The sequence below is a fragment of the Prinia subflava genome, chromosome 32 (assembly GCF_021018805.1).
Source record: "Prinia subflava isolate CZ2003 ecotype Zambia chromosome 32, Cam_Psub_1.2, whole genome shotgun sequence".
Classification (NCBI taxonomy): domain Eukaryota; kingdom Metazoa; phylum Chordata; class Aves; order Passeriformes; family Cisticolidae; genus Prinia; species Prinia subflava.
Window position 1 is genome coordinate 966224 of NC_086278.1, and position 13664 is coordinate 979887.

General features: G+C 46.9%; 1 protein-coding gene across 2 annotated transcripts in view; it reads left to right on the forward strand.

Moving 5' to 3' along the window:
• The window catches only part of SLC23A2 (solute carrier family 23 member 2), a 52650-nt gene that overhangs the window by 23893 nt on the left and 15093 nt on the right, over positions 1–13664 (forward strand). For both annotated transcript variants that reach the window (XM_063420691.1, XM_063420692.1), the window contains exons 4-8: positions 2679–2795; positions 4947–5104; positions 8758–8846; positions 10068–10138; positions 11272–11453. In XM_063420691.1, coding sequence (XP_063276761.1) covers positions 2679–2795; positions 4947–5104; positions 8758–8846; positions 10068–10138; positions 11272–11453 — 617 coding nt within the window. The remainder of the gene's footprint in view (positions 1–2678; positions 2796–4946; positions 5105–8757; positions 8847–10067; positions 10139–11271; positions 11454–13664) is intronic.

The following is a 13664-nucleotide window of genomic DNA, read 5'->3' on the forward strand; positions in this document are numbered from 1 at the left end:
TGCCCTTGGTTGTGATTTTCAGCCTTTTTTTCCATTCCTTCATTCCCTAGGCCTGTTCAGTAATAATCCTGCAAGCTGAGGTGGTGGGAATCTGAGCTTCTGTTTAAAATAAGGATGAGGATTGTGGCAAATCTGAACTTCTGAAATGTTTCGTCAAACTGGCTTTGTAGTAAAGCCTTGTCTGTGAAAAGCCTCAACCTGACACGAGTTTTTCAAATAGAAACAAGAACAAAACTCCTGGTTCCAAGCAGGGGCATCATAATGCTCCTTCCTTTGAGGCTGTAGTTTCTGTTGGGGCAAGGATGACACCAAGAGATGCAATTAATGTTCTCCAGCTCAGACACCAAAATTCACTCCTGAATTTCAGATTTCAAACCTCTCCTGAGCAGCCAGAGCTCTGTCAGTGCTGGGTTTCAGAGGAGGCTGGGCCTGGTGCCCTCCCAGCTCAGTCTGCCTGGGTGTCTCACTCACATCCCCACAGCCATCGTCATCACACTCCCATTTAATGGACAGGTTTTTGTTGACCTGCAGAAGTCTTTGATGGCTGATTTTTGGAGCATGCTGGGGCTGGAGTGGAAAGGCACAATCTGATAAAAGCCTTGAGCAAAAGGTGTTTGGGTGGAATTTTGCAATGAGATAAGCGATCTCTAGACATTAAAGTGTTCCTGGTTTTGCCAAATGTGTGCTTCTCTCCCTGCCAGTTACTCCAGTGATCAGAAGTGTGGATGATGGAGAATAATTCACCTAAAAAAGACTGTGAGCTTTTGAGTAACCAGATCTCCTTGAGCTGAAGCTTTGCTGTGGCTCACATTGGATGAACAGGGTGGGCAGGCCCTGGCACAGGTGCCCAGAGCAGCTGTGGGTGCCCCTGGATCCCTGGCAGTGCCCAAGGCCAGGCTGGACAGGGCTTGGGGCACCCTGGGACAGTGGAAGGTGTCCCTGGCATGGCAGGGGTGGCACTGGGCCTTCAGGTCTTTGCAACCCAGCCAGGATTGGACATCAGGAGGAATTTTTTATGGAAGGGGTGTCCAGGGATTGGAAGGGGCATCCCAGGGCAGTGATGGAGTCCTCATCCCCAGAGGTGTTCAGAAAATGTGTGGATGTGACACTTGGAGATGTGGTTTGGTGATGACCATGGTGGTGCTGCTGTGTTGGTGGTCAGACCTGATGATCTGAAAGGGCTTTTCCAACCTTAATGATTCCATGATTCAAATTCCTGATTTTTTTCCACTTTTTTTTTTTTTAGAGAGAATTGGGTCAGGAGAGAATTTGTTCCATTTTCAGTCGATGAAAAGCTGTCCCTGGTGTTGCAGGAGGAGTTGGGCAGGGACAGTTCCCCTCGTGGCTCTGTGCAGGCCTTACATATCCTGGGGAGAGGATTGCTCAGTGCTCCAATTGCTTGAAAGAGTTCTCTGAAATGAGAGTTTCTATATTTTGCTTTTCTGCTGTAACACCCTCGACCTTCCCACAGCACTGTGCTCGCTTGCACTCCCTGAATGGGAATTATCCCAGTGGATTTGTTTTCCCAACAGAAGGCTGAGGTGAGAGGGGAGTGCCAGGAGTCAGATTGGCTCGCTGACCTTGTGGGTGACACCAAATGGAGATAATCCATGGATGTGTTGGGCTTTTTGGAGAGGTAGAGACCGTTTGAGGCAGTCACGAGTCTGGCAGAATTCCCAGGCTCTGTGTGAGGCAGCTTCACGTGGGCTTGCTGTGTCTTGGGCTGGATTTGGGCAGAGCAGTTGTTGCATAAGGTAGTTTTTTAGTTACTCGATCTGAAATTACAAAACCTGATACTTCCTCCTGCTTTTATTGTTGTGCTGGGCCTTTGGATCATCGTGAGTTGTTCTCAGGAATTTCCAAAGCAGAAGGAAATGGAGGAGGCTGGAGGGAAAGGATTTCACTTATTTGTGACAGAGAAATGACAGAGCTGGCCCCAGTTTTAATGGAAAATGTGCAGGGGTGTTGATGTGTGGATGTCAGTTGTCCCCTGGCTCTCTGGGCCTGGGGCATGTGGTAGGGCACAGCATGGCTTTGCCTAAATTCCTGGGGGAATTTAAATTCCTGGAGGAATTCTATGTGACTGATAGAAATTGGTTGGGGATTAATTTGAGTGTAATAATTAGCATATTTTCTGACTGCATAAAGGGGGAGCAGAAGGAAAATTATAAATTCTTTGGCTAAAAGTGGTTAACCAAGATGAAATTGGGTAAGAGCAGAGCAAGGAAGCAATTATCATAATGAGGATTTATTTTTGCCAGTGATTTTGGTCTGTAATGTAAGGACAGAGCTCTTTTGCTTTGGAAACAGCCAGGGTTGGGTCTTCTTCTTAGTTCCAATTCTTCCCTATTTCCCTTTTTTGTTTGTTTTTGTGGTTTTGGGGCTTGGTGTTGTTTTTTAAGTCTTGTCATGATTAATCCATTTTTGGCCACCTTTTGGCTGCCGGATCAGTTCTGTCATAAATCGACAATTATAAATAAACAAGCTGGGAACGGCTGTCAGAAGGGAACGTGCTGGGTACAAATTCAGGAGCTGGATGTGAAAGGCTTTGAAATTGTCACAAATCAGCATTGCTTGGGAGTGCTGAGCCAGCTTTGGAGTGTCTGGGAGTCGCCTGAGAGTTTAAATTCCATTTATTGTGTGCAGCAATAATCTGCTGGTGTCCCTTCTTCCTCCAGAGCTCCCTGGCTGAGACCCTGGACAGCAGTGGCAGTTTGGATGCCCAGAGGACTGACATGATTTACACCATTGAAGATGTTCCTCCTTGGTACCTCTGCATATTTCTGGGCTTGCAGGTACGTCCCAAAACAGAGATTTTTTTTTCTTCTGTGACTTTCAAAGCTTGGTGAAGATTTTGTGTCCAGTTCATCGTGTTTGTGTGTGTGAGTTTTATCCTTCTCCACTCTCACATGTTTGAAGAAGGTGTTGGGAGGTTTCTTCTAAAGCTGATCACACTTAGATCATTGTTCTGGGAATGATTAGAGTTTTCAAGTCATGCATTTGTGGGAAGGACTTTAAATATTTAGAGTTATGAGCTACCATTGGTGAATGAGTGGGCAAAGGCTCAGTGGTGGCCTTCACAAGAGACATTGGGCACCTCTGGAGTTAAAATGAAGAAAAAGAATGGTTTAGACCTGAGATATTGAATATTAAAGCTGCAACTGCAGTTATTTCAGTCCCGAGAGCATCACCCTGGACCTGGCTTGCCCCTTGGAGCACAAGCAGGTGCTTCCTGCAGCTCCAGTTCCATCTCCTTCCCTTCTGCAGTGGTAATAACATCTGTCCCACAAGAACGCAGAGAATTCGGTAATCTCTGTAAGGGACGTTGAGATCTCCAAGCAAATCCATTCCAAAGCATCCTTTTTATTTCTGCCTTTTCCTCAAGGACAGGCAGTTCCGTAGGAATTCTGTTTTCACTTGTGTGTGGAGTATGGTGAAAAATCAGAAATCAGAAATCCCCCTCTCCTCAGGAGAGAGCTGTGGGGCTGTTCCAGTTCCTGTGGATCTCACAGAAACCACAGAAATCAGAAATCCCCCTCTCCTCAGAAGAGAGCTGTGGGGATGTTCCAGTTCCTGTGGATCCCACAGAAATCAGAAATCCCCCTTTCCTCAGGAGAGAGCTGTGGGGATGTTCCAGTTCCCTTTGGATCCCACAGAAACCACAGAAATCAGAAATCTCCTCTCCTCAGGAGAGAGCTGTGGGGATGTTCCAGTTCCTGTAGATCCCACAGAAACCACAGAAATCAGAAATCTCCTCTCCTCAGGAGAGAGCTGTGGGGATGTTCCAGTTCCCTGTGGATCCCACAGAAATCAGAAATCCCCCTTTCCTCAGGAGAGAGCTGTGGGGATGTTCCAGTTCCCTGTGGATCCCACAGAAATCAGAAATCCCCCTTTCCTCAGGAGAGAGCTGTGGGGAAGTTCCAGTTCCCTGTGGATCCCACAGAAATCAGAAATCTCCTCTCCTCAGGAGAGAGCTGTGGGGATGTTCCAGTTCCTGTGGATCCCACAGAAATCAGAAATCCCCCTTTCCTCAGGAGAGAGCTGTGGGGAAGTTCCAGTTCCCTGTGGATCCCACAGAAATCAGAAATCCCCCTTTCCTCAGGAGAGAGCTGTGGGGATGTTCCAGTTCCCTGTGGATCCCACAGAAATCAGAAATCTCCTCTCCTCAGGAGGGCAGCTGTGGGAATGTTCCAGTTCCCTGTGGGTCCCACAGAAATCAGAAATCCCCCTCTCCTCAGGAGAGAGCTGTGGGGATGTTCCAGTTCCTGTGGATCCCACAGAAATCAGAAATCCCCCTTTCCTCAGGAGAGAGCTGTGGGGAAGTTCCAGTTTCCTGTGGAGCCCACAGAAATCAGAAATCCCCCTTTCCTCAGGAGAGAGCTGTGGGGATGTTCCAGTTCCTGTGGATCCCACAGAAATCAGAAATCTCCTCTCCTCAGGAGAGAGCTGTGGGGATGTTCCAGTTCCTGTGGATCCCACAGAAACCACAGAAATCAGAAATCTCCTCTCCTCAGGAGAGAGCTGTGGGGATGTTCCAGTTCCTGTGGATCCCACAGAAACCACAGAAATCAGAAATCTCCTCTCCTCAGGAGAGAGCTGTGGGGATGTTCCAGTTCCCTTTGGATCCCACAGAAATCAGAAATCTCCTCTCCTCAGGAGAGAGCTGTGGGGCTGTTCCAGTTCCTGTGGATCCCACAGAAACCACAGAAATCAGAAATCCCCAGGTCGGGATCACGAGCAGGAGCTGAAGGGAAATACTGCAAGGAAAGCTCAGGGGAGGGGTCGCTTTGCTGGGATTCAGCAGCAGAAGGAAAAGCTGCTGCTGGCCCAGAAAAGCTGCTGAATGAATGAATGAATGAATGAATGAATGAATGAATGAATGAATGAATGAATGAATGAACTGCTGCTGAGGGCTGCCTGCAGCACTAACCCCCCTGTGCCCCCAGCACTACCTGACGTGTTTCAGCGGGACCATCGCCGTGCCCTTCCTGCTGGCCGATGCCATGTGCGTGGGCTTCGACCAGTGGGCCACCAGCCAGCTCATCGGGACCATCTTCTTCTGCGTGGGCATCACCACCCTGCTGCAGACCACCTTCGGCTGCAGGTGAGACCGGGGCTGGCCCTGGCACGGGGACAGGGCTGGGCATCCCTTGGGATTTCCCCGGATCCAGGAGTGGGGGGTGTTTCCAGAGGAGAAACACAAAACCAACAGCAGCAGCTACAGGGCACTTAAGGAAAGCTTTTGGAAAGCTGCTCCCAAAAAAAAGGTGGATCTGAAATAACATAAGGCATTCCAAGAGTGAGAAAATAAACCAAGGAGAGGGGAGGAGGAGGGAAACCCAGCAGAACAGAGGAGGCAGAAGTGTTCCTGGAAGATAAAAAAATCATACACCTTGGTAAAGAGGAGCTAACTGTTTTATTTTTATTAGTTTATTGAATGAAATTCTTGGCAATATTTTGGTGATTGTGGTCAGTCCTACAACAGATTGCATTCTTGATCCTGTGAAGGGCTTGGCAAGTTAAAAAGGCAGGGAAAAATTATGAGGGAAACTTGTCACTCTCTGAACTCAGTCTCTGTTGACTCCTAATCCATGAAATAATTTGGATTTATTTGTTGGCTGCTCTGAGTTATGGGCTAATGATCGTTCCTGGAGTTGGGAATGCACACAAAGGTATAGCCTTGTATAAATCTGGTGTTGCCAAGAACAGGATGTTGTTTAATTAAGATAAATCTTTAAAAACCTGTTTTCCACAATGACCACTGCACAGATGTTTACCAGGCTGACCTAAACTTTGGGAATAACTAAAATCAGCAGAGTTATTTCTGCATCTTCTTGAATAAACCCAAACGAGAAGAAAAGTGCATGTTTAACCCTCAGGTGGTTACTGAGGTGATTCTTGAGTCACTCAGTTCAGTTTCAGAACTGGGAGCTGAAATCTTGCCTTCCACTAGAAAGTTCTGAACACTCCACATTTTTAAGGATTTAGTTAAGAACCAGAACCTTTAGGTGGCAAAGGTGTCTCAGTAGGGTGTGGAAGGCAAACTTGTGGTGGATCATCTTTTCATCTAAAACATTTCCAGATATTCCAGATTTTCCAGTGTACCCTTTGGTTGCTATTTGAGTTTGCTTTGGTTCACTTGCTCTTTTTTCTCCTTTGGAAAAAAAACCCCTTCCCTAGATTTTTTTGTCTTACTGGACTTAGGAGCTCACTCCTCTGTCTTGTATGAAAAGCTCACTCTGATGACAAAACAACAGAGTGAAAACTGTTGAAAAAGCAAACTTTCTTTCCCCAGTGTATTTCTTCTAGGAAAGACTCCCTAGAGTTAATAATCTTATTTCCAGCCTGGTTGGCTCTTTGTGCTGCAACCATAAATCCTCATGTACCTTGTCTGGAAGTTTGTCATATTTGGGGTTTTTTTCCCCCTAACTAATCTTGGCTTTTTATCACATCCTAGAGAGGGATTTGGGGCTCCATCAGAGAGGAGGGGCCCAAAATTACAGTGGCATCATTTCAAAATTCTCTGTTCTTTCTGTGTAATCCCAACCCCTGCCTGCCACCCTGCTGGGATTTTTCCCTTTTCAGTGGCTTCCACTTGCACTGTACTTATATTTTTATATCCCTAAAGGCCAAATTGTGTTTGGGTCTTAAAATAACTTGTATTTAAGGGGAAGTTTCCACGCTTGGATGTTTTATAACTATTCCCCATGTGATGGAGGGTTTATGTAAGGCTGGGAATGGGATACAGCAGCACAGGCCTCTCAATGAGATTTGCAAGTATTCATTGGCAAGTCTGTCAACTGCAAAGTATTTCAGCAAATAAAGGTTTCAAAAGGTCAAATTCCATGGTTTAAGGGTCCTTAAAGATGGATTTAGCTCAATTACGGGGCGGAGTTGTGGTCAGTGTGGTACCCAGACCAGTTCTAGGAATTCCAGCTATTTGTTGGGTTATGTAGTGAGCCCCAGCTCTGGCAGGGGTTCATTAGTGGGTAATTAGTGGCGCTGAGACCATCAAATAACAGCTTTAATCCACACCAGGGTGGCAGCACTGGTGCTGTGCCCGTCACTGCACTGGCTCAGCTTTCTCACATCTGTGAGACATGTGAACGTAATGAGACATTTCCAGATGCTTTTGACTGCAGAAAAACTCCTGTCTTCACAAGGGCCGGTGCCAAAATGGAGCAACTTGATGATTTAGACATGAAATTTAAATCATATCCCACTCATGAGCTTTGGTACTCGAAGCTTTTGGTGCTTTAACTGGCTAGCAATGAGTGGCTGCCTTCAAATCTGTAAGTCACATTCCAGACTGCAGCTGTCACTTGAGAAAGAGACATCTTGGTTGACTGATTTGTTAAAAAAATTCAAGAGATGAAGCTACTTTTTTTTGCCTGGCTTAGGGAAAAAAAAAAGCACTATTTTGAGCCTTTTGGGAGCTCCCTCAGTTACCTGTGTCACGTAAAAGTTGAGCAGGTGGTGCTGAGATGTGATTTTCCGTCTGTGTGCTTGTGTTTAACGGGATCCAGAGCAACCCAAGCTGCAGCAGTGACCTCAGCCCTGGAGAATGTGTTTGCAGTGTGTGTTTACTGCAGGGCTGTGTAGGTGGGATGGAGCAGTAGCAGCTTGTTCCAGGTATTGCAGTCCTGCCACGGGCACCAACTTTGCTTAATGAACCTGGCAGGATGGGGTGAATCATTCCCTGAGCCACCAGCTCTGACTTCCCAGAGATAGAGCTGGGATCTGTGCTTGAAGGAGCTCCCAGTGGGAGTCACGTCCAGTCAGCCATGCTTGGATGGCTCATGGAGTTTATGAAGTTTGAGTTTCTAATGGAGTTTTCAACATCTGGTGGGTTTGAAATTACCCATGGCCCAAACTGCTCCAGTTTCTGCCTGTGAACTTCACAACTACCATTAATGACACGCCTCTGGTTTGGTCTGTTCTGTGCTCAGTGCACACCATTTTTCCACCACACTTCTCCTCTGAGCATTTTCTGATCTTTACCTGAATCTGAGCAGTTCTTTTTCCTGCCCTGCCCTCGAGATGCTGTAAAACAGCCTCACAGCAATTTCCAGTGTCACACCTTGGGATCTCCTGCTAAAGGGAATCTCATGGCAGTGCGTTAATGTCAATATTTGTAGAGTAGTTCAAAGTGCATCTGTAGTGAAGTAACATTGGGATATTTGTTACACAAGGTACGGTGAGTTCAATAAATTTATAGTTGGTGCAGGTAGATCCTCTTTAGATCTTTAAATCTTTTGGGAAGTATAAAGATCAATGCTAAGAATGTAATCTTGAAATTCTTGTAGTGTTTGTATTTATTGCTGGCAACCACTTGGAACATCTAATCTGCTCCCATCAACCCAGCAGTCATTGACACATGCACTTAAAAATGAGTGTACTCGGAGTCATGGAGAGGGAAGGGATGGAGCCTGCAGGCTGTGCCTTCAGAGAGCCGTTCCCTGTGCTGGGATGATAAAAACTGCGTGTTCAGCACTCTGTCCCTCCTCAGTGTCCATCTGTCCCTGTCCTGCTGAGTCACAGCCTGCCATCAGTGCCTGCCCCTGGAATTACTCAGTTGATAACTTCAGGCTGGTGATGTTGGCTCTTTGGCTTGTGAAGTCTTTATATTTCTCTGACTTTTTTTTGTGAGAAATTCTCCTATTTCCCAGTTTCATAACTCAGTAAAGGGTGGTTTGAATGCCCCCCACTGCAGTGACTCCACAGAATGTCACCGTCTCTCCTCTCCCTTTCCACCAGGTTACCCCTGTTCCAAGCCAGTGCTTTTGCTTTCTTAGCACCTGCCAGAGCAATTCTCTCTCTGGAGAAGTGGAAGTGCAATAACACAGGTAATTGTTGTTTATCCTTGTTCAGGTTTAAGTGACAAATGGCCCAGGTCACGTGGAGTGCAGCTGCCAGAGCTTCTGATATGAAAACTGCGAGTAATGAGCAGGGAATATGGAAAGACTCCCTTTTTACAGTGTTCAAGCACTGTGCCACAGAAGAAGATTCCTAAAAATGTCCTTGTGGAGTTCTGTTTCTGGGAATTTTTTTTAATATAAAAACGTTGACAAAAGAACTGTAAATGTGGCATAAAGTAATTCTTCTGTTCCATTTACGTTCCGTTAATGTTCCTTCCCATAATGTTCCAAATATTTGGAAATAGCAAGTTCAACTGAATCCTTTGAAGTTGTGAGTAGGAGGGAGTTTGAGCAATGTACAGCATCACCTCCAGACCAGGGTTTTCCCCTATTTCATACCTAACAGGTTTTGACAAGATTTGGATGTTCTTTTTCACTCTTTCTCTGCTGATGTCGTCACACTGGAAGGTTTGAACTTCAGAGGGAAAAGATTCTGGTTGGGCTGGGAGCATTTGCTTTAGACTGGATTGGACTGGAAGGTGGAAATGACCCTGGCAGTTTGCTGTTCAGTGGGAGGTGTTATTCAGTACCCAGGCTGTGGACAGTGAGAAGCAGCAGTTCAGGGAATCAGGCTGCTCCCTCCTCACTGAAGCTCTTGCCAGGGCTCCTTTGGACTCTGTAATAATTGAATTTCTTATATTTGTGTGTTTATACATCTCTGTTAACTCACATTCAAAATGTGATTAATACCCAGCCTGTTGAAAGAAACTGTCTGATAACCCTGGGTGGCAAAGCGATTTTCCCCACAACTCCAGATTTTCAAAAAGAGCTTTACTGCATCCTCCTCCTGAACCCTTTCACCTTCCAAAGCTGCTGGGGCTGTCCCCAGGGGTCAGCTCACTCCCTAAGTGACCTCAGAACAGCAGGCACTGGAGTTCGTGGTTCCTGGGGTGCAGCTGAGTAATTAATTCTCCATTGGACTGGGGAGAGAATTCCTGACCTTTCTGTGTGGAAGTCAGGATGTTTTCCCACTTTGGAGCAGAGGGTGAAGTGAGGGGTTGGCTCTTGGGGAAGGTGAGCCAGCACCTGCTCTCTTTGTGAAATTGGGGCTCGTTTGTCAGACACAGCATGAGGAGGGATTTGGTTGGTGTGGAATGATGCCAGAGTGGCTGAGGAGTAAATCCCTGTGTTTTTTCTCCCTTCTGCAAGATCTAACAGTTACAAACGGAACAGCAGAGCTGCTGCACACGGAGCACATCTGGTACCCCCGGATACGAGAGGTAATGTGGGAGTTGCCTTTAGCTGTCACTCTCTCCAGTTCCAGTTAAGTTTCTCACTTAATCATCTGTGTGTTCTTGTCTTTAAGTTGGTAATTTCTTGTTTCACTGCAATCTCCATTTGAATATATCCCTTTACTCATTTCATGGAAGTCTTCATCCTTTCCACCTATTCATTGCTGGACAGCAAATACCAGGAGTTAGTTACCACATTCCAAAAGACGTGCAGTGAAATGCTCAAGTGAAATGAAAACTCTTCTTGTAACTTTGATTTGTGCTCGCTGGCAGCAGTTAAGCTGCTGCCAGGCCTCCTGTCTGCTGTCCTGTGCAGTGGGGCTGGCCCCTGGAAGGTGAATCCACAGTTAGGAAATCTGGTTTGTTCCCAAGTGTCTTAAGTTGGAGACTCTTGTGATAAGAGGTCGATTCTCCCAAGAGACTTGTGAAATACCTGGAACTGCTCCTCCACTCGCAGCACTGCATTGTGAAGTCATGGTGCCCTGCAGGGCAGGCTGAGGGCTGTGCCACGCCAGGGTGGCAGGTAGAGTAGTCCAAATGAAGGCGTGTGTCATGGAATTGATCTCCCATCCCGTTGCTTTGGGCTGCCAACTTTTACTTAATTAAAAACAACCCCTCTCTCTTCCCCATGTTCAAACCATAGCTACATCCTGCCAAGAGCCCTGCAGCCAAGAGGGCTGACAGTCTCCTGAGACCACAACGCTGCTCTAATCCAGCTTCTAAGGAGCACTTGTGACCAATGCAGCACACACTCTGCCCCTAGGAGCTAGGAGCATCACCTCGTGGCGCACCAACCCTTGCCGTTCGATCTGAGAGCTTAAAGGTTAGCCTGGACCCCAGGTCTCCTGTCTGACAGTGTGATGTGCTTTCCACACAGCTTCCAGACTGGCCCACTGGTCTGTTGTGTAATAGTTTTGTGGAGAAAACCATAAGTGTTATGCTTAAAGCAATAAGTCACTTAAACATAATGAGTTGCTTTATGACGAAAAAAAAAAAAATTGCTGAGTTCTTCTGTGTCACTGAATTCTTTTAACTGCAGTTTGTAATCCAGAGCAGAAAAACAAATTGGCTTTGCCTGTCAGATGGGACTGAGCTGCCTCTCTGCCCTGTTGTGTGTTCAGATCCAAGGTGCCATCATCATGTCCTCGCTGATCGAGGTGGTGATCGGGCTGCTGGGGCTGCCCGGGGCTCTGCTGCGCTACATCGGGCCCCTGACCATCACCCCCACCGTGGCCCTCATCGGCCTCTCGGGCTTCCAGGCTGCTGGGGAGCGAGCTGGCAAGCACTGGGGCATCGCCATGCTGTGAGTACCCCGGGCTTCTGCTGGGGACGCAGAGCTGAGGCTGTGGGGAAAAGCTGGGGCAGCGCTGCCGGTGTGGAGGAACACCGTGAGCAGGAACGTGGATAAGGTCAGCTGTGGAAATGTGGGAATAAGGACAGCAGCAGCTCAGGGGAGTTGCCTGAAGAAGCTTTCCCTGGGAAGAAATCCCTCCCTGGGAGCGTGGGGAGGCCCCAGAAATCCCTGGAAGTGCCCAAGGTGTGGAGGAGCCTGGGCCAGTGAAGTGTCCTTGGCCACGGCTCCTCCAGGGAACTGGATGGGCTTTAAAGTTCCTTCCAACCCAAACCATTCCATGACAATTTGGGCTCAGAGAGAGAGGAAAGGACAAAAATGGCCAAAAATGAAGTGTGGAGAGCAGAATTTTATGGAGCAGGAGTTGATCTGGGTGGAGTTCAGTGCTGTAGAAAAGGTGATTTAACAGAACACCAGAGAGATGAAATACAGTGAACAATTTGTATTTCTGGGCTGGCATTGCCTGCTTCCTCTCCTCCTGCAGCAGGTAAATACCACTGCTGGTGCTGGTCCCTGTGTCATTGGTACTGGTTTGCTTACCTGCACCAAATTCAGCTGAGTGATGACAGAGGGCACAAGTGCTGCCATAAACACCATCAGTGGCTGAGCCATGAGCAGGGAGATTCCTGTCAAGGGGACAAAAAGGCTTTTAGAGGAAATTTCAGGGCCTGGGATGCGTGCCATCAGCTGTAGGGACCAGGGAAATGAGAGAATGAGAAGGAATAAGTGAGGAAAATGAGACAAAGAGAAGACAAAAGCTCCCCGTGTGGGTGAGCAGCCAAATAAGGCTGGAAAGGCCATTTTAGGGGCTGGAGCAGTTGCTGTTCCATGTGCAGCACCCGACTGTGCTGGCCCTGGGAGCAGGAGGAATGCCTTGATGAGATCAGATTGTGATCTCACTAATCTGTTTGCACAGTGCTTTGAACATGTAAAGTATTCTGTAAGTGCAGCTTATGATTAAAAGGGCTCTTTAATTCTCTTTTATCTTGGATGTTGGCATCACGAGTATTTTTGTGATTCTATTGTATTAAGCAGCTGATCCAAAGGAACGTTTTATTTGCCAGTAAAACAAATTCTGTGCAAGTTGGGACTAATGTTAAATGAATCAAGCAGATCTTTGAATTGGACATGGAAACGTGTAATTAAAGTTGACATTTTTGCAGATGGAAAAGAAAATAAATCAATTCAGGAGCGGGATTTAACTATTACCCAGTCAATAAAGTATTTCTGGCTTCTGCCATGCAAAAATGTGCACTGGATTGTTGAAAACAACTCCATAGCTGTGGGGAGCCACTCAGAAGTGACTCCAGCTCTGTGAGATGTGGCTCCTGGAATTGTCTTGGCTCTTCTGATGAGATCATGGTCCTGGATTTCTCCCTGACCCTGCAGAATCAGCTGAGGCAGAGCTGGGGGCCTCTGGGACCTGCAGGTGCTTGTCCATGTTGGACAGGATTCCCAATTTCCCAAACAGTTTCCTGACTTGACTTGTTCATGGGTGCTTTATTCCATAAGACACTTTGCATTGTGATTTGTAAAAAGGGCAATTATTCCTACCCTGGGCTTTGCCTGTTTACCCAAATTTTCCTGGGGCACTCCAGGATTTGGTGTTGTTTCACAGCCCCTCTGCCATGCAGCCAATAGAAAATTCCTTGCAATAATAGAATATTAAATTTTTTTACAACTCTGTACTAAATGAAGTCCAAAGCTCCCTGTCCTTGGGGCTGGTGTGTGAGGGAGTGGAGCCCGTCTTCCCATGGTGGATTTTGGGGGAGATTCTGGGGTTTCCTGCATGGAAAAGATGTGCCTTTTGCTTTTCTCCTGGAGTACTGAGGGCTGTAAATGCCCTCCTTGTTCCTGGAGACAGAGGGAGAGGAAAACTGGTTTGTGTCTGATCTGGGGCAGAAGAGGGCTGAAAATCCTCTTTTTATTTTTCAAGTCAGCTGATAAAAACATAATCTCAGATTTCAGTGGAGCTTTGCTTCTTCAGACAGCTCCAGTCTTTGGGAGGCCCTTTCAGAGCAGAGCTGGGTTGGCTCGCTCAGAATTGAGCAACGTGCCCTGGCTTCTGATTTTTCACTGCAGTGGGGGCTTATTTTAGATGTACAAATTAATTTCCAATGTCTAGAGGAACTTGGCAGTTTCACTGAGAGGGGGAAATGCATA